At 38.5% G+C, this 19,127-nt stretch overlaps 2 protein-coding genes and 5 non-coding genes across 8 annotated transcripts; 1 reads left to right on the top strand and 6 right to left on the bottom strand.

The window, feature by feature from the left end:
* Positions 1–210: 210 nt before the first annotated feature.
* Positions 211–6,687, bottom strand: RPL4 (ribosomal protein L4). The gene is made up of 10 exons (XM_075159733.1): positions 6,106–6,687; positions 4,461–4,632; positions 3,494–3,600; positions 2,908–3,046; positions 2,237–2,361; positions 1,718–1,847; positions 1,121–1,277; positions 848–931; positions 498–618; positions 211–413 (listed from the first exon to the last, which is right to left on the bottom strand). Exons 1-10 carry the CDS (start codon positions 6,106–6,108, stop codon positions 294–296), a joined length of 1,158 nt encoding a protein of 385 aa, XP_075015834.1. The 5' UTR covers positions 6,109–6,687; the 3' UTR covers positions 211–293.
* On the bottom strand, positions 1,602–1,672 carry LOC142086931 (small nucleolar RNA SNORD18). Its single transcript, XR_012675289.1, has one exon. It is a non-coding gene; the product is annotated as a small nucleolar RNA SNORD18 (small nucleolar RNA).
* LOC142086932 (small nucleolar RNA SNORD18) lies at positions 1,919–1,986 on the bottom strand. The gene has a single exon (XR_012675290.1). It is a non-coding gene; the product is annotated as a small nucleolar RNA SNORD18 (small nucleolar RNA).
* LOC142086925 (small nucleolar RNA SNORD16) lies at positions 3,112–3,211 on the bottom strand. Its single transcript, XR_012675283.1, has one exon. It is a non-coding gene; the product is annotated as a small nucleolar RNA SNORD16 (small nucleolar RNA).
* Positions 3,680–3,751, bottom strand: LOC142086930 (small nucleolar RNA SNORD18). Its single transcript, XR_012675288.1, has one exon. It is a non-coding gene; the product is annotated as a small nucleolar RNA SNORD18 (small nucleolar RNA).
* On the bottom strand, positions 4,699–4,799 carry LOC142086926 (small nucleolar RNA SNORD16). The gene has a single exon (XR_012675284.1). It is a non-coding gene; the product is annotated as a small nucleolar RNA SNORD16 (small nucleolar RNA).
* On the top strand, positions 6,577–18,177 carry ZWILCH (zwilch kinetochore protein). 2 transcript variants are annotated; one of them, XM_075159726.1, is made up of 18 exons: positions 6,577–6,656; positions 6,875–6,926; positions 8,105–8,200; positions 8,309–8,427; positions 9,129–9,325; positions 9,826–9,905; positions 10,205–10,360; positions 10,595–10,666; positions 11,002–11,095; positions 11,973–12,028; positions 13,322–13,424; positions 14,489–14,568; positions 14,783–14,939; positions 15,928–15,956; positions 16,361–16,497; positions 16,794–16,889; positions 16,979–17,097; positions 17,789–18,177. In XM_075159726.1, the coding sequence occupies exons 1-18, from the start codon at positions 6,601–6,603 to the stop codon at positions 17,878–17,880; spliced, it is 1,791 nt and encodes a 596-aa protein (XP_075015827.1). In that variant the 5' UTR covers positions 6,577–6,600; the 3' UTR covers positions 17,881–18,177. The 2 variants fall into 2 exon arrangements, with proteins under 2 accessions (XP_075015827.1, XP_075015828.1); XM_075159727.1 differs by lacking the exon at positions 10,595–10,666.
* The last annotated feature ends 950 nt before the right edge of the window (positions 18,178–19,127 follow it).

Genomic DNA, 19,127 nt, shown 5'->3' with positions numbered 1-19,127 from the left:
CCGGGCAGCAGCTGCCACCGCGTGGCCGCTTTTCGTCATGGCCCCACCCGGGGCCGTTTTAAATCAGAAAACGGTAAATCCCAGCTCCCAGCGTCACAGACAGACAGCGAAGACCATCCCTCCGTTTTACCCTTTTTCAAAGAGTTTCCATTTTAAAACCCGCTCAGAAATGTGTATCAGAAAAACCCACGTCAGAACAATAGGACGGCATTTCTCTGTTCCAATAGAATTTATTAGTTGTAAATCCACGGTACAGTTTTCTGAACTCAAGGGGATGAAGCACTGCAGGGGGTTTATGCTTCAGCCTTGGCCTTCGCAGCGGTCTTGGCCGCGGTCTCTGCCCCGGGCTCAGCCGGGACCTTGGCCGCGAGCTTGGCCTTGGCCTTGGCTTTCTTCTCTTCCTTAAGTTTATGCTAAAACAGAAAGAAAGATCATTAGCATATAACCTGAAGTACTAAACCCAATTTCGTCTACTGCCAGCTCCCATGCTCACTCACATTTTGCGCATGGCGCAGAATGGTGTTGCGTCGCATCGTTTTAGCATATGGGTTCAACTTGATCATGATCCTCAGGTTCTTCAGTGGATTCTTCTTCAGGACTCTACGGCGAATCTTTTTCCTGAGAAGAAGAGACATGTATCACGGTCTCATTGCGCAATTCAAGTTCTGCTAAACTTCCCCTGAAATTTGGGCAACTGTAATTCCCAGTATTTATACCCAGAAACTAAAGAAATCCCAGCCCCATCCGACATCCCAATGCAGAGAGATTTCCGATCTCACTACAAAGCCTTGCACTGGGCAATTTCTAAGGAGACTGCACTTCACATTCTTTAGATAAAAATTATTACTTTGGAGCACGCAGCGCCTTCTGGATTTCCTGGCTTCTCATGATTCTTCCAATGTCTGTATTGGTCATCTTATGCATCGGCAGGCTGTGAAACAAACGTCCATGATGTAAGTTGGATGATAAAAACATGGATAGTTCAACAAAAATAGGCATTTAGGAAAAAGCACTCGTATTCATTTTCCATCTCCCAACAGAAGAACCCGTGGCACTCACGGGTTGTCCTCCCAAGCCTGTTTGACCCCGTCCAGTTGTGCCCGACATTGGCTGCACTTACTTGTAGTCGCTCTTCAGCGTAGCGGCTTTGCGCCAGGTGCCGTACAAGTCATCCAGCTTGCGGAAGGCACTTTCCGTCCAAATGCAGAAACGCCCGACATGGCCACCGGGAGCAAGTCTCAGCAGGTTCAGCTTGTTCACATCGAGAAGAGTAATTCCTGTAGAAAAACAGACAAACCAGTCCCTTTTGTTTCTAATTAAAATCAAGGAATGCAAGACTAAGAAATAAAACGGACGAGAAAGTACATAGAAACAGATGTCAGCTTACTAGCTTTTACACTACAGAGTTACGTACACCTATGTATGAAAATCTATTAAATTTTTAAAAATAATAACCAGCCAATTTCCAGCAACAAACTTGACAGCCTCATTTTTAACTGCTACAAATGCAGTTTATGGCTGGTGACAGCCATAAAATTTGTCATAAACATCCTCAACATCACCAAAATGGATTCTTTGAAGGAATGTATTAGCTACCTCAGCAAGTCAGAACTTCCACAAAATCATGTGTTTCAGAAACACGGACCAATGAAGTGGAATCTCATCATTCTAGGCAGTCTCTCAACAAAAAAGTACATGTGCCCCAAGCTAAAATTACCTGGGATATTCCGGAAAGCTCTAATGATACCGTTGTCCTCGTTGTAGATGATGCAGGGCCCTCTGCGCTGGATGCGACGGCGATTCCTCATTTTACCCTTTCCAGCCCGCATACGCTGGGAGGCATAAACCTGTATAAAAATGAAGCTTGTGAATATTAAAAATAGTCCAAATCTCATTAGTAAGACACAATAAAACTGTTTTAGTCAGAACTTTACAATCATCACTGCTTATCCGAAACACGGACCAGTGAGAAGTTCATCATTCTTAGGAGTCAAAAAAAACCCCAAAACATTAACATTATGCAACACTGAAATGAAGACAACTAAATACAGAGTAAAGCAGCACAGTAAGAAACTTACTTCGCTTAAATTCCTTTTTACAGTTTCTTGTAGTTTTGTTACCAAGGGATTTCTAGTGGCATCAAATCAAACCAAGAACTATTTGGAATTCCTAATGTAACAATGGCGGAGTCGAATCACCTGGGTTTTGCTCTTAAGAACATACCTCAGCAACTCACCTTTTTGATGTCATTCCAAGCTTTAAGCTTCTTAAGAAGGAGAACAGCTTCCTTGGTTTTCTTGTAACTCTCAACTTTGTCCTCAACAACCAGAGGAAGTTCTGGAATCTCCTCAATGCGGTGGCCTAGCGACAATTTTACAAGACACGAAGTTACCCACTGATCTTGGCTGTACGCATTTCTCAAGGTATTGCCTTGTGCATTCAGGAATTATACAAAATGATAAATGGTGGAAAATTAAATTCATGATCTAATATGCAGGCATAGTAACTACAGTAGTGAAATTTCAATGGAGCCTTGTGAGTCTGCCTCAGACAGTACTTTCTATACCCGAGTAAATATTAAGCAAACCTTTGGCTTCACAAACAGAAATAAAACTGAACTGCCATGCGATTCAAAATTCAGTTTCCATGAACTGCATGGACAAGATTCGTGTCAGCAATGCACACAAAAGTACCTCAGCATCACCTAACTTCTGACACCACATAACCGCAAAGTACTTTCCCGGGTTGTACATAACAAAAATACCCCCCTTACTGAAGAATGGGCTGCCTCTTAACTCTTAAGAGAATTTAGTTATCCATGGTAGACATTTTGAGTAATCCCATAGTACCCAATACTGCTCAGGCAATGCAAAACTGTCGGCAAAACTTTCCAGACAGAATTCCCACCTTTGGACATAACCAGTGCTGGAAGAGCGGATGCTGCCAGAGCGGAACAGATGGCATAACGCTTTTGAGTCGTGTTCACTCTACGGTGCCAGCGCCGCCAAGTCTTGGTTGGGGCAAACATGCGGCCTCCACGACACATCTATGCATCGACAGTTAAGAACAACCTTTTTGAAGCTTCTTTTTCTAGTGTGACTCTTTAATCCTTGCTCAGCGTTAACTGTTCGTCAGTCATCTGTACCAGTACGCTGACAGCAGGCGACTGTCACTGAGCACAGAGTAAGACGCAAATTACGACATCATGGCAAGACGGTACGCATCACGAGATCCAAGATACCCACCACTTTTGCAGTGGGGGGGGTGGGGTGGAAATCAGTGAAAGCTTCTGTTATTAAAGCAAGTTTGAATTTGCATACAGAAGCTTCTAATCACATTACAAATTTCTCAAACTCGATGGTCCAGATCACTGTAGGTAGCCATTACCTCAAGAATAGAAGATTCCATTTCAAATTTAGACACTTAAAAATAATTTTTCTGCTTGATGAGTTCAGCTTTACACCCGATGCAAGCGGCAGCTATGAAAGGATACATTTCCAAAGGCACCCTGGCCGGAGCGGTGAGTTCCACCACCTCGTACTCGAGGAATACGAGCAACAGCTCTCCCAGTACCCCAAGATTCAGCACTGGTCTGATGACCTGTAACAGAGAGATTTTAATTCAGATAGCGACAACATTGCAATTTTCATAAAGTCACTGATAGGCAGAATTAGGACCACCAATCAGAACTTCCACTGTTATCATGTGTTTCAGAAACACGGACCAATGAAGTGGAATCTCATCATTTCAGCAAAACAAATCCTGATCAGGTAAATTAACTCCTACCATATTAAAGATCCGCTTAGGTCAGAATAAAGTACGTTAACATACTGATTTCTAAGCTTGATCCCCAATTTGGAGGTCTGAATTGGCACTGCTGTGCCTAGTGGGTTAAAACGTTTACGTGAAACACCATCAGAAATAAACATGAAAATGCATGTTCCTGGCACAAATTTCTTGGGAAGCAGTAGCTGTTTGCACCTGCTAGCTTCCAAAGCAACTCTAACAAATGCCCATTTGCAGCCGTTTCTTCTTGGCAAATGCCTCGGACAAGTCTCCTGTGGTCAACATGGAGCAGGGATTATAAAGCGCAGTTTGTCATCACAGTTTTCTGCCCGATACACTGTCAGACATCGTGTTCTTCTTGCAAGGACTGTAGATTCCACTCGAGGACCTAGGTGCCACAATACTTTCAGTAATATAGATTTCAGATAAGACCCCAGAGTACTCCAAAACTTTTATGACACCTTGCTGTTCTTCAGAATAATAAGAAAGTTGTCTTTCATACAGTTGAAAATCAGATTTTTAATAACAAGAACAGCTGCCTTGCTTCCTATACAGAATCCCACTGAACAGCTCTTCTCTTATTTCAGTTCTAAATTTGTTTCTATTTTAGCCCATCTATACTAAACCCAAAGGCTAATACAACTAGTTCTGTCCGTTTTGTGGACAAGCCATACCTGCAAGTTCACTGACAGCGTAGGGCTGCCTGTTGTTCTTGCGCAAATTGGTGTGAACGAAGTTCACAACGTCAGGGCGAATGGGAGCCTTGAACACAGCAGGCAAGGTGACATTTTTGCCTGATGCTTCCCCCTTCTCAGAGTAGACGGATATTAACGGTCGAGCGCAAGCCTGAAAAAGAAAAAACTCTTAAGCACGAGTAAAGTAAATTGCAGAGAATTCAAATCCATCAAATATTGCTCAGAATGAAGGGGTCTTCAGTTCAACAGTGCCAGCACGCTGACAGCAGGCAACTGTCACTGAACACTGGATAAGACGCAAATTACATCATCATAGCAATAATTTTCACTTAAAATAGTACTCCACCACACAATCCACATTAGAAAACTATATCTGATGTTTCAAATTCAATAGATTTCCAAGTCATTTGGGCAAAATTAATCTAGACTTGAATCTCTGGACTCCTTAGTAACACCTTCTAAACTATCGCCAATCTACTATTAAAAAAGCCTATATAAAACTCACCTGTGTTTATTCAGTTTACCAAAGACTTATTATTTAGATTATGTTTAACAGTTAAAAATGCTGTAACCAACTTCTCTAATACAATCTAGAGACTCACAATGACTACAAGCAAGCAAACATATCAGAGTGAATTTTTTGTAAAGTCTGAGCCCCCTGAACAACCCCGGGTGCCTCAAAATTTGTGAGGAGAAAAATTCAACTACTAGCAGCACTCGCTCCCTTTCAAAAAACTGAAAAGAGGTCAAATAATAGCTTGCTGGTCTGAACAGCACCCTTTAAAAAAGAATCTTCTAGTGTTATACTGTATTTGTCATTAAATTAAGAGCTCAGGGCAATAATACAGGCAAAGTATCTTCCTCGCCTTTCCCATCCACAATTCATATCAGAGGTATTAAAATACTACAAAACTCGAAACTAACCAACTAATAGCAATAAAAATACTATCTGTGTTTTTATCGCTGTTACTAGCAAGGAGTTAGTGCAGAGACTCCAGCACAAGCACAGAACAAACTTGATGAGGGTGAAGGAACCAGATCACAACGTGAATTGTATTAGCAAGAAAAGTTGTTCATTTGCAACCTCGTTTCAGACCAAGGCCTTTTAAAGCCTGTTTCAGAATAAAAAAAAAAAAAAAAAGGTTAAAAACCAAAAATTAAGAATAGGTGTTAGAGAAACCGTTCCTAACTCAACGTGAGCTCAAAAGCTTCCGTGTGGCTTTGTTCTGCTTTAGAGAAATACGTGAGAATAACAAAAAAGCCCTGCCAGAAGGCGATGCGGGCTCCATCTCCCACAGTCCCCGAGGAAAGGGCGACTCCCAGCAGACCAAGCCCAGCTCTCGGCCGCGACCCCCTCTGCAGCCCGGCCCGGCCCGGCCCCCCTGCAGCCCGCGCGCCCGCCGGCACGGCCTCCCCGCACGGGCTCCACGCGGCAGGCCGAGCGCTGACGGCTCCAAAATGGCGGCCAGCCGGCCGCCCCACGCCTCCAGCCCTCGGGCTGCCCGCGGCACGGCTCTGTCCGCCAGGCCTGCCTCCCACCAGCCTCGACCCACGACCCGCCCCGGATCACGGAACGGCCCCTGCCCCTCTCGGCCCGCCGCACTCCCGCGGCCCCGCTCCTCACCATGGTGGCGGCGGCGGAGCGTCTCGTGCTCCCGGCCGTCCCCGCCGCAGCCCCGACCGGAAAAGGAAGGACGCGTTCCTCTCCCTTCGCTATGAGCGATGCCCTTCCGCACCCTGCCTGCCGTCTTCTGCCGCACCGGCCGGCCGGCTCCTGACCCTCAGCCGCGGGCCGAGCTCCTTCTTGTACGCCGCGACCCGCGGGGCCGAGCCCGAGCCCTCCGGGCGCCTCCGTCGCTCTCGGTCGCCTCCCAAACTAGGGGACTCTTTTCTGGCGGAGGGATTCAGCGAGACGAGTTATTCACTCTCACAGAAATTATACGATTTTTGAGGGATTCTTCTTTTTTTCATGGGGAGGCGTGCGGCGAGAATAAATATGAATAAAACCCACTCCTGTAGGGGGAAAGAATAATTTTTTTGCCTTCTTTGGGCACACCGCCCCGGATGTAGTGCCGGGGGGGGGCGGGCGAGGCGCGCGGTTCGGTTGTGGCGGGCGGCGATGGCCGCGGAGCGGCGGCGGCGGGCGGCTGCCGAGCTGTACGGCTGCCTCCTCCGGTGGGTCTCGGCCCGGCGCTACCTCGCCGCGCGGGGACCGCTCTGCTGAGGGAGGGGCTGGGGCGGGGGTGCGGGTGGGGCCTCAGTTCTCTGGGGAGTCTGCTGAGGCTCTGATTGTAGACCCGTGTGGTTTTAGTTAATGCAGTTAAACTTGCTGTTTAATGAGGAATACCGAGGAAAAAAACTTTATGTACCTTAATATTTTCTTTTTCCTTCAGAATATACGAAGAAGGAAGGGAAAGTATCCCTGAACATCCGTATCTCTTTGAGGTAAATATATATGTGAAAATACAGCCATGTAACCTGAGTCTGCATGTTTAAAACATGCAGCCATTGATCAACAGCGGAGATACGTATGGGGATATCACGTAAAAAAGGAAAGTTTACCTCAGCAATACCTCTTTAGATCTGCCTTTACCTCAGAATGGAGGAGACCCGGGTACCCAGAGTGCCGCCCTCCCGCGGCCGTCATCGGCCTTCACCTCCCTGCTCATTCCTGCGATCCCCCGGATTTTTTGCACCTGTTAACAGTTAACTTGTTTAAAATGATTGTAAGGATCAAGTACACGTGAGAGTGTTACGGGCCGGAGGTCGTGCGAAGTGCAGAAGGTGGGTGGTGCAGTGGGTGGCTGCTGGGAGGGGGGGAAAGAGCTGCTACAGCAGCTGCCCTGAGGGAGTATTTTCATGCGGGTAATCCAGATCTTCAAATTTGCAATTCTGACAGTATGCTTTTTATCTAGGTACTTTTATAGGGAATGGGATATATGTGTGAAAACGGCAATTGCTTCTGATGGCTTTTGGAACATAGGGATGGCTGGAAAATCTCTAATGCCATTTAGTTGTATTAATCTTGGGATTTATACAAGTTTGATAATAGCTTGAAAATAAAATCAGGTGGTTATTTAAAGATACAGCAATGTGAAAAACTGACTACATGTGAGGAATCAAGCAATACTTCTTTGTGTGTATGCAAAAGCCTAAGTAAAGATTGATGTTCCTTCTTTCTCAAGAACAGGCTTGAGTTATTTAATGTCTCCAAACAGCGTTTAGAGCTCTCATGAGTCATTCAGAGAAGTGATCAATTGATATTTAATGTTACTTTAAATGAGTATTCTCTATCTTAAGGATATCTAGTGACTGTAGTCACTACTTGACAACAACGATCTCTCATATCTCAGATTATCTCATAGAATCAACCTGTTAGAGGTTAAATTTTCTATGTTGGTTAGTTGAAAGTTGTTGCATTTTCACAGTTGATTTGATTCCACCTATGGCATGCAGTAACTGTGTTCTCCTGAAGTCAGAAAGCCTTAGATTCATGAATGGTTGCAAAAGGGTTGGAAAACAGTTTGTGGAATTAGTTAATTTTGCAATTTCTGTCATAAAAAATAGCTGAAATGCAACATTTATATGTAGTGTATTAAAAAGTTTTGATTTTTTTTTTTCAGACTGATGTAGAGATCTGTTTGATTGGTGGTAGCTGCAAAAGTCCCACTGAAAGATTTTGGAATGGAAACAATATGATATATATTTTACAGAAAGCAGTAAGTGTGCATGTTGTCAATTTTTTAAATGTAATATAAACTTGAATTCCCATCAAATATTTTCACATACCTTGCATTTTTTGACTTATCTGTGCATTTCTCTTAAAGCGACACAATGAAGAAAGTGGCCTGATGGAAGAATCAAAAGCAGAAGATGCTATTTATGCCTCTGAGCTTTTACCAAAGGAGAGTTCTGGACCAGTGGCTCTTTCTGTCAGAAGAGCAAAGTAAGTGTCAAAGATTTGCCTCCCCTCTTGATGTATTTCTTTTGCAACTTTTGTCTCTCTTCCTAATATTTAGAACGTGTATTATTTTCAGTCCCCCAAAATTAAATTACTCATTAGTTTAGTGAGGAGATATGACCATTTTTCATCCTGCAAAATGGCCTCCACTGGCTAAAAGTATTCCTAACAAAGTAGCTAAAGTCAAGGTACTAGAAAAGCACTTGTGAGCTGTCCCATTAGGTCAGTGGGGCTGTCTGGGTGTAGCTGAGCAAAGAAAGCTTACTAAGACTTCAATGCTTGTTTTTGTAAGGCTTCTGTTTTGTTTTTTTTTTTTTAAAAAAAATCTGATTGGGATCTTTTGCTGTTATTAAAATACCAAGGCATGGTACCAAAACATGGTGACTAGTTTGCTTAACTAACTTATATTTTAACATGCTTAAAATGTAGAATTCAATTATGATTTCAGAATCTTTAGTCTAAATTAAAATATTATATTAAATATATTCTCAGTTATGATATCTTACTTACTTCTTTGTGACTTCACTGTTCTACTTGTAAAAAGAGGATTGTAATACTGCATTCTTTTTGTAAAATGATTTGATGTCTGCTGACGAAGCATGGTAGATAGGAGTTAAGTTTTATGTAAGGGATAGATTTAGCCATACTTGCCGACATCTTATTTTTTTTGCTGTTTATTTCTCCAGGCAGTTGATTTCCTTATTTACAATGGTACAAAATCCAAACATGACCCACTTGAAGATAAGTGAACTGGTTGTGCTTCCTCCCCTCTGGATAAGGTGTGATGGTTCCGATCCTGAACATACTTGTTGGCTTGGAGCTGAGCCTCTCAAAGCTGGAAACAAAATTACAGGAATCAATTTTTATATGGTTACATGTGATGGTAAGGTTATAATGTTACACAAAAAATTAAATGAGGAGGGCTTAAAAATGTGGGAGTATTGAAGTAGTGATGCCATCTTTGTCCTTTGTGTTGTTGTTGGCTTCATCCTGCTCTATATTCCTTGTTTTAAAGAACAAGAGGGAGGAAAAAAAAAGAGAGAAAAGAAAAGGTGTTTCTAATCCATGCTGTGTGGGGCAAATACCTTTTTAATATACTTAATGCAACAGTATCTGTGCAGGCCTAACTTCACTCAGGTGCAATAACTTAGCAAATTGAAATTGCTGCCTTCAACTTCTTACACAAGTACTGACTCTTACTAAACGTTTATATGTTAACACCAACTCTTATTATCAATAGGACAAATGAAAGAAGAATGCCTGCTTTCTAAAGGACAACATGAGTTGTACTTGACTGAATGGAGTATTTGAGAATTAATTTTAAGTGCCAAATTTGAATTGTGTCAAATGTTTTTTTGATTCTTACTTTTTTTCCTTTCCTAGGTCCTACAGCTGATAAAACCTGTTTTGCAAACCTGGAAGAGCTCAAAATGGCACATAAAATGAAACATCATTCATCTGTTGTAGGTTTTTACAACCTGTCATGCCTCCAATCTAAGTTTAAAAACTCTGGTTTTGGATTTACGATACTGGCTTTGGGAAGCTTTATAGATTCTATTTATAATCTCATCTTAGTATGATTCTATAGCATAATAATCTCTTTTGAAGTAACATTTGAGTTCCCTGTGTTGTAATGCATTTGTCTGATATAAGACCTATTTGTGTGTGTGTGAAATGCTTTTAAAAATATTTTGCATAGGTACAAAACAATCAATGTTGTGGTGGTAGGTTTTTTTTTTTTTTTTAAATCTGTTCATTTTAGGTGATGACAAAGGGATTTGCTCAGTATGAACTTATTAGAGCTGCTGCAATAGAGGACACGATTGTAGAATCTGAAAGCAATATCTATGTTGATATTACGTGGAATACTGTAGATAAGATTCTGGAGACACCCCCATTAATTTCAGCTGCCACACTGGTAAGTCAAGAAGAAAAAAGCAAACAAACCCAAACTGTTTCCACAGTTTACATCATGAGTAGTGTAAAGGAGAGAAAATAAGTTTGACTCTTGACACTTGTGTTTATTATTCTTTATATAAGCAACACAATGTGTTCATAATCTAAATTATGCTAACATGCATTTCAGTAATGAAAATTTTAGGACACTTGATTTCTAAAGTTTGAAACTGACATAAACTTGTGGGACTTTCAGAATATTACACTGGAATCTGGGGACCCCAGAAGTCCTGTATATCAGCTATATAGAGAACTGCAGTTTCTCCTTGTAAGTATGAGTGAGATAATCCAATTTCAGATTTACATTGAATGGTGATTTTATGTGTTAATAATTTACTTTATTTAAAACTTCATCAGGTGTTTCAAAGATAACTTTAAGCTTTTAGTTTAAAATAAACTTTGAGTTCAGTTTTAGGAATCTTGAACACAAAGAGGACAAATCATGAACATGAAAGCCAGGAAATTCAAGAAGTTTCTAAATTCCTGGTTAGCTGTACAGAGAGAGATGTGTGATTCTTGGAGAAGTTAACTACAGTTTTAAGTATGACACATGCAGAACCTCAAACAAGAACTGATTTCTGTTGTTTTTGATGCTGCCTTTAGGCTTTGGCCGAAGGTTTGAAGACAAGTGTGACTGAGTGGCCTGAGCCCGTAGAGTCTGAATCAGCTGTTGAACTGGTCCAGGAATTTCTGACTGGTAATTGCTGCTTGTTACATGGGGAGAGGGGGATGTCACATTTCACAGAAATAAAAGCACATTCCACGTACAATTTTTAAAGTATTAGAATTAGAGATGTTAATTTTTAGGCTGTAACCACTTGTACAAAATAGTTAAACAGGTTAGTCAGTACATCTCTGTCATTTTTCTTTGTCGTAATATCTTGTATAAAAGTAATAATTGTTTCTTTATAAAATGACACAACTATGTTTCAAAAGCAACTGAGAGAGTTCTGGATGTGTCTTTCAAGTTATCTGGCATGCACATGAATTTCTAAACCTGCTAAGTGTCCCTTTGGTGGTGGAAAACAATACTTTGATGGCATCTTAAAATTAAGCATCCAAAATTACTGATTCCTTCTGAAAACTGTTGTGAATAATATGTGTCTTGCCAGAAGTTTAAGATACTAGTAAACAAATCTAAAAAGAGAATCAGATGTAGGAATGCCCCAAGAGATTTTCAAATGCAACTGTAAATTTTTTTAATATGTAGAGAAAACTTGGAGAAACAGAAAAAAACTCTCTCTGACAAACACATGTGGAAGAAAACCAGAGACACTTATTAGATCACCTGCTATCCCTTACTGCGTCGTCACTGAAACTTAGCAAGTTAATGCTTAGATAACAGAATGTAGTAAAGGTATATGGGGAAAATGTATAGCTTATAATAAAAAATATTAAGAAATGATCTTTTCAGGCTATATGCTTACCCAGTAAAAACAATTTTAAAATGGATAAGTTTTGTCTATTACCCATCCAGTCAGTGTATTTGTTAATTATTGTGTGCCCAGGGATTTATACGATTGATTTGATATTTCTTTTTCATAGTCGTGAAATTTATTTTTCTTCTTTACTAGATTTAAAGAAGAAACTGGATGGATATTGTATATCTGGAAACAGCAATGAAACAGAGGTATATGTAATTTCTTACCATTTGCCTTGTCATCTTGTTTCCGTTATAACTGTAGTTATTTCAAATTTTGACTATGTCTTGTATATTATTTATGTATATGTGTAAATATATAGACATAAAGATGTAAAGAAAGATAGATCTCTTTCTGTTTCTGCAGTGTAAAAATAATGGAAGAAGGCCTTACAGGCAAAATTAGGAATTCCATAGCTATCCTCTAACAGAAAGTCCACTGTAATTTTACCTTCAGAAAAACCTCCCTCTTTTTATTCTAAATGGTCTACCGTTTTCCATTATACATATTTTTTATATAACTTAGTGGTGTGAAGCTATTTTGATTTGCTTCGTTCCTTTTTCACTACCAAAAGCTTGCAAATTGAACAGTATTGTATCAACTTCAATCGCACTCCCTTGTCTTAACCATCATCTGTCATCTCCTAAAGCTATCGGTGTCATGATGTCCTAGTTTCTTTCAGGAATGCTGACCTTTGTGCCATTGCGTTCTATCACTAATTTGCTTTTCTTGCCTAATTTAATGATTTGGGGCCAATTTAATGGTATCAGTTGGGTATTTGTCCCATTTATCTAGAGGTTTATAATACTCTAAAGCAACGGAAAAATCCAAATCATAAAAACGTCTTCAGTTACATTAAGATTTTTTTCCGTTTCGGTCTACAAGGAAAGGTTTGGGTCTTTTTCCTCTTGAGAGGGAAGTTGCATTTTGTTCATGAGCTAAAAATGTAATGATTTCTGTATCAGCTAAACCAGAAATATTCAGGATCAGGAGAACAGGAAAATTGTTTGGAGAATTCACAGTGTATTAATTTTGGCCTCCCAGGGCACTGCTAGGTATACATACAGCTATTTAATTATCTATGACTTCAGTGTAGCGTAAGTCATATTCTCAGTTAGTGCTTGCTCGACTATATTCTTGCTATTTACCAATGCTCCGTGCATCTTAAGGCAAAAAGGACCATCTTGAGCCAAGCAGCTGGTTCTTACTAGACAGTCTGGTTGAGCTTTACTTGGTATGATCAAAAGTCTTTCTGATAGTAGGCTTCACTTCCTAAGCTAGCGATTATCCAGTGTGATAATTCTGAAAAGAATTACTCTCACTTTTAAATAAAAATATGCTTCCAAATTACTATGCAGTAGTAGTTTCTAAGCGGTAGTTTTCTCGGAAAAGGGGAGAAATCAGTGAAGCACCCAATTTTGATCTCTGGAGAAAATTTGAATTCATAAGGTCTTTGAATCTTAGGCGTACTTGTTTTACTTAATAGAAACACACTCTTTCAGAAAATCAAATGTGACACTGCTGCAGTGGACAGTTCAATAAAATCAATCTTCAGTGAGCGAGGAGACCTGGATTTTGCTGAACAATTATGGTGCAAAATGAGAAGTAAGTGTATTGTGGTATTTTACCCCATCTGTTTTCCTTTAATTCTTCTGTTCTCTGTATCCACTATACTGTCTTGCTTTCTCAGTGAAATTAATATAAATTTCTCTGAGTTTTAAGGACTGATCAGCTCTCCAGAAAATTGTTATTAACAGGCTTTTTCTAAAAAAGCTAATTTTAGTTATGTAAGATGATATACTTTCTTACAACATGTAAAGTTAGACCAACATCTAGCAGGCGATACTATATTTCATTTTATTTAATTGTAAAAGGTACTAAACAATCAGTAGTACTCATCTGCTCTAAAACTGAAAACTTTGTGTATAAAATTGTCTTTCTAGATCTGAAGGACAATTTTTAAGTTGATAAAGCTGCGCACAAACTTTATCATTCTTGTAATACCACTCACAGTCCTTTAGTAAAATGCATTTTTATTTATTTATTACTATTTTTTCAGATTACTAATTAACTTATTAAGCTGTTCCAGAGATTATAACAACTCCTTTCTGTTTGAGGGATGGAGTATGTAACTTCTAAATCCCTTTCATTCCTGTTAGCGCAACCACTGTTGTTTGAATTGAAACTAGATAGCTAAAATGTACTGTCATGACTGCAATGTGTCCTGCTTAAGGGCAGTGTCAGCTGCACAATGTGCGGAGTCTTATTTCTTGCTTACGAAGCAGTTAGTTGGATTAATAGATATTAATAGTTCATATTCTATATAGATGCTGTTCAGTTAAATTTATAAAATGTGTTGAGCTGCAATGTATATAGAGAGAGTGTAGCCAAAATGTGTTATATGACAATCTGCTTCTGCTATGTACTGTTCTCTAAGAATCATATGCAGTTCAGTGGTCTCTTTTGATCATTGTTTCTTTAGAGTAACTCTTTTTAAAGTCATGATATGACAAACTTAACAAAAAGCCGTGCAATCTGTCATTTCAGCTATCATTCTTTAAATGAGGGGTTTTGTTCTTGCAGGTATGTGTTGGCCTATTGTTATTGACTTAACAGCTAGAGAGCGAGCCTGGATTGATAAATAAAATATTGCATCTTTTTTTCTGAAGGTGTCAGTTCTTATCAGGAGTTGATAGAGTGTTTCACACTGATCATAAAATCCTTGGAACGTGGTGAAATACAGCCATGGGTATGTATTTGTATTTCACAATAAATTTTGTAATTTTGAGTTGTTTGAAGTAGAATATAGTTCTTGTCACTTAACTGCTCCTCTTTTCTGTGTTGTATTGTTTTTGAATTACTTTCACGTGTCACAGTTTGCCTCTGTTTCCATAGTACTTCTAAACAATGTTTATGATGTTTTGTACACAGTTACATCACAAGGAAACTTTTCTAATTTTTAGATTCATCAAGGGAGTAGCAGTTTGCTAAGTAAATTGATTCAACAGTCTTATCATGGAAAGATAGAGGTCGTTTCCCTCAATGGCATCACTCCAATTCAAATGCTCTTGGAGATTGGTTTGGATAAGATGAAGAAGGATTATGTCAGTTTTTTCATAGGTAAGTCTGATATCTGTTAACACGATTAGAAATTCAAGATAAAGGTTCTCCATGTACGAAATAACGAAGTTTTTGGTAACCTGATCTCACTTCTGCTCCCATCTGCTGAAGTGCTGTTTCCATCCTCCTTAGCAATTGTACTTTTCAGTTGTATATGGTTTCAAAATTTAAAAAATGAATTTATTTCAAAATAATTATAGCTTGCATAACCATGTATTTCTTTTTCAATTTGAAAAAAACTTTAGATTGAACTTCAAGTAAAATAAATACCAGATTTATATAAGTGTGGACTGTTTTGTTTTTTTACCTGTTTGCTGTAGGTGAAAAAATAAGACTCTCATGCTCTTTCTGTCTTTTCCTTTATGGTCTACATGGGTTAAAAAGAAATCAGGCAAGGGTATTTATATGTAATAGCTGTGTTTGTACAGTTCATAGTATTTAGAAAGATATTTTTGATTACTCATATATATATTATACTGGAAACAAAAGTGGAAGGATTTTTGTAAAGTACATTTTTTTCTTGAAAACGTTGTGGCTTTGTTTTTAGTATTATAGCTTTATTTTTGTTCTGAATCTGGGGGGTGTGGTTTACCATTGGTGTTTACCCACTTCCTTTTCCTTCATCTCTTCATTTCTTGATTTCCTTTTTGCTTTGTCATCCTGTTTTCATTCTTTGTTTCATTTGCTTTTTTATTTTCACTGTTTGTAAACCTATATGTCCCAAGGAGGATGGTTGTCTCAAAGTATGCGGTAGGTTTCTTCATTGTGCAGCCTTGGTGGTAAATCAGATAATGCCTCTACCATGCCACTTTACAGGGTTTTTCTTGTTTTGAATGAGTAATCATATCAATAAATAACATTGCAGTACTAGTGACTTTGCCCTTTTCTTTGGTAGAATTCCCTGTTTGATTACCTGAATGTTGCTTATATTTCATCTGACACTATGTAATAAATTTTAATTTTCCCCCCCTCCCTGTTCAATTTACAGGCCAGGAACTGGCAACATTAACCTACTTGGTGAGATGTGCTTTTTTTTTTTTTTCTTTTTTAAAAACTCTGAAAGCAGTATAAAGTAGAGCACACTTAGCTGATGGTGGGGTGCAAGTCATATCATTCCTATAAGCTGAGAAACTGAAAGGCAATGCATGAGGATGGGACAATATACTGCAGGAATGTCATTATGTTGTTTCCCTATTAATATATTATTTCTTAGGTATCTGATATGGGTCGTTGTCAGGCAGGACAGTGAACCTTTGTTCATAATTTGATAGCATGGAACTTTGTTCTGACTCTGCTGGGCCATTCTTGAAATTTTGGCTTCTCAGAAGAAGCAGGAAAGTTATTTTAGTATACTGAGGATGTGTTGGGTGTCTGTAGAAATTGAGTGTCCAGTTAAGAGCGGAAGCTGTTTGCTGTTCCAGGATTACTTCATTTCCACATCAGTAGATCTGCACGAACAAGTTCATCGTGTTCAAAAGCTTCACCATATGCTGGAAATAATGGTCAGCTGTGCAGTCTTACTGCAGTTTAAACATGAGAACCTCTTCCCTTTGACACAGTAATTATTTCATTTTTACTTCTTGCTCTTTAAAGGACAATAGCAAATAGATTCTCTTCGACAGTTGTAAAGAAACTCTTTTCAAAAACAAAAAAAGCAACCCTCCTTAATGTTGATGATTATGAGACTGCAGAAGTAGCAGTTGGATCCTCCTGTTAAATTTTGCTTTGTGACTAGAATTGAAAAACAAAGGAAATCATAAAATCTGAGAGTGTAGTTAATTTTGCACAAAGTTTATGCAGTGTTGCACATCATTTCTCCAAAGAAGGTTAGTAACGAATTGATTCTTATTGTAGAATTTGCATGAAGTATTATAAGGAAAACCCTCTAAATGAGAAGCATGTGTTTCAACTGCCGATCAGACCAGCACTTGTCAAGAAGTTCTATCAAAAGTAAGAGAAACTTCAATCTTTGCAGCATAAAAATTCAGATGTGACTGAATACCTGACTGAATTTTGACATTTCTTGATTATTCTATCAGTGATCACCCAGAAATATGGAAGGTGGACATAAGTAGTGGGCATGGACAGAAGGAGGTTAAAACAACATGGCAAGTTAGTACTAATCCTCCAGTTGAACATATAACATCAAACAATACAGGTAAGGAATATTTGTGGTGACATGAAATAATGAAAGTACACATTTCAAATTCAGTTTTTATACTGGGTTCAGTGGATCTGCACTTTTTCTTACTTATATCATCAGCAAAAGCAAACAATGTTTTGTCTTTTAATAAAAGGGTGAGATGGTATTTGTAGAATGTAAAGGATTTTCACACAGTGGTGACTTTCTGCCTTCTCACCTTTGCTGAATTATGTTTTTAGGGTTAAAATGACAGAATATTTCAAAATATGATATGATTGTTAAATATTCTACACAATATCTTATAACTTATTTCTAAAAATCTTTGCCAGTGTATCTGAGAATGGGTTTGAAGAGAAATTTACCTTTTATTGAATGCTGGCTTCTAGTCAGAGAAGCAAGCAGGTGCTAAGGAAGGAAGACATGTCTTGCTGCAATCAAATGTAGAACAAGTGAAAAAGCATGAAAATGGGGAAGAATTAAGCATATGGACTGGTATAGAAATAATTTGCCTTTTTGGGATGAGGTTTGATACAGGGTAATGCTTTGGTAAAGCTTTCCTGTCAGTCTCAATTTTTGTCATGAAGTGCTCCTTTCAGTAAAACTGAAGTTTTGAAACCAGTTCTTGAAGCTGCTACAGGAACTAATCTCTACAATTTCTCTTTCTAAGAATAGTGCCTAATCACATCTTTTTATTTTGTCTATGCAGGTCTCTTTTCCGATTCCACAGTTAATGGAAGCAGTGAAGAAAGAATGTATTTTATTACAATGGCTAAGTGCAGTCAGGTCCATTTCACATAAATGCGTATTACTCTACAGGCAGGCACTTGAAAGGTACAGTAAAGAGGAAAGTTCAGTATTATCTGTGTCCCAACAATATATTTAGAAACATTCTGTGATTTGAAGAACAGTACATCTTACTGAGTTATGTGCCTTGGTATGCTTGAAGTGTGACCATAATTCATCTGTATGCATCTAGCTTGTTTATAAATGTTGTGCAATTATGAATGTACAGTATAATTATTTTGAAAATATAGAAGATATTTTTGTTCGTATATTTACAAACATTCAATAAAGGTCTGCACTTTGGGGTTTTAAGTTTTATTTTTATTCATTAAGAATGCAATCAGATACTGTTCAAAGTGTGAATTATCTTAACACAACAAACCAAGCAATGATGTTTTCCTTGTGCCAAGTGACATTTCATCATCCAGATATATTTGGAAAGCTGTTCATCCAGGGCATTGTGAACTTTTGACAGTTTGGTTTTCTTTGTCCCTGTATTTATATTTTGGAGTATTCTTGGATACACTTCTCTCTCTTTTTCAGATTAATTTTTTTTCCCTCAATGCAAAATGAATTATTTTAACAGTGTTATCTTGTATACTTTTGCATAATTTTCTGAAAAAAATGTTCAGTATAATTGGCTGGGCATAATCATTTAAATATGTTGGGATTATTTCCTGACAGTTGCATATGTTCTTACGTTGATTAGATAAGTGTATGTAACGTTTTGGTAGCGTAACTTTAAACAATTATGTAGTGTAGTACATACTGATTAACTAATTTGAGACAGAAACATTTTGCATTGAGACAGAAATGTTTTGCATAAAAGAAACTATTAACTATTGATAAATAAGAATAAGGGAAACCCCAATATTCATGCTTTTTAAAAACTATAAATTTCTATCATTTCTGGTTTCTCCTCAGTAAATCTTATTTCTTATCCCTTTCCTAATAGTACTTCTTAGTAACTATCAGTTTAATAGTTAAAGCCTTTGAAGAGAAGCTAAGAACAAGGTTGTTTTTTGGATTTATGTACTGCTACTCTGCATTCAGTATATGCACATGCAGCATTGAAACTATAGTGCAAGCTAAATAGGAAACTTGTTTGTTGCTTTTCTTCAGAGGAATAATTTCAAGTACAACAGAAGGACAAATACAGCCAGATGGCCATATTCTGGAACAAATATTTCATAATCATGTACTTAACTTGTTCCTACCTGCAGTAGAAGTGGAATATTACATTCTGGAAGTGCTTGGATTAC

This window comes from Calonectris borealis, chromosome 11 (assembly GCF_964195595.1).
Source record: "Calonectris borealis chromosome 11, bCalBor7.hap1.2, whole genome shotgun sequence".
NCBI classification, from domain to species: domain Eukaryota; kingdom Metazoa; phylum Chordata; class Aves; order Procellariiformes; family Procellariidae; genus Calonectris; species Calonectris borealis.
This window is presented reverse-complemented; position numbering and strand designations above follow the sequence as displayed.

What these genes read in the sequence shown, in the direction of transcription:
- ZWILCH (XM_075159726.1), top strand. Translation starts at nt 6,601, where the DNA reads ATGGCCGCGGAGCGGCGGCGGCGGGCGGCTGCCGAGCTGTACGGCTGC. An exon ending in AACATCCGTATCTCTTTGAG is followed by an intron (nt 6,927 to 8,104) that starts GTAAATATATAT and finishes TTTTTTTTTCAG; the next exon opens with ACTGATGTAGAGATCTGTTT. An exon ending in CTTTCTGTCAGAAGAGCAAA is followed by an intron (nt 8,428 to 9,128) that starts GTAAGTGTCAAA and finishes TTATTTCTCCAG; the next exon opens with GCAGTTGATTTCCTTATTTA.
- RPL4 (XM_075159733.1), bottom strand. An exon ending in AAGGCGCTGCGTGCTCCAAA is followed by an intron (nt 619 to 847) that starts GTAATAATTTTT and finishes TCTTCTTCTCAG; the next exon opens with GAAAAAGATTCGCCGTAGAG. An exon ending in TTCTGCGCCATGCGCAAAAT is followed by an intron (nt 414 to 497) that starts GTGAGTGAGCAT and finishes TTTCTGTTTTAG; the next exon opens with CATAAACTTAAGGAAGAGAA.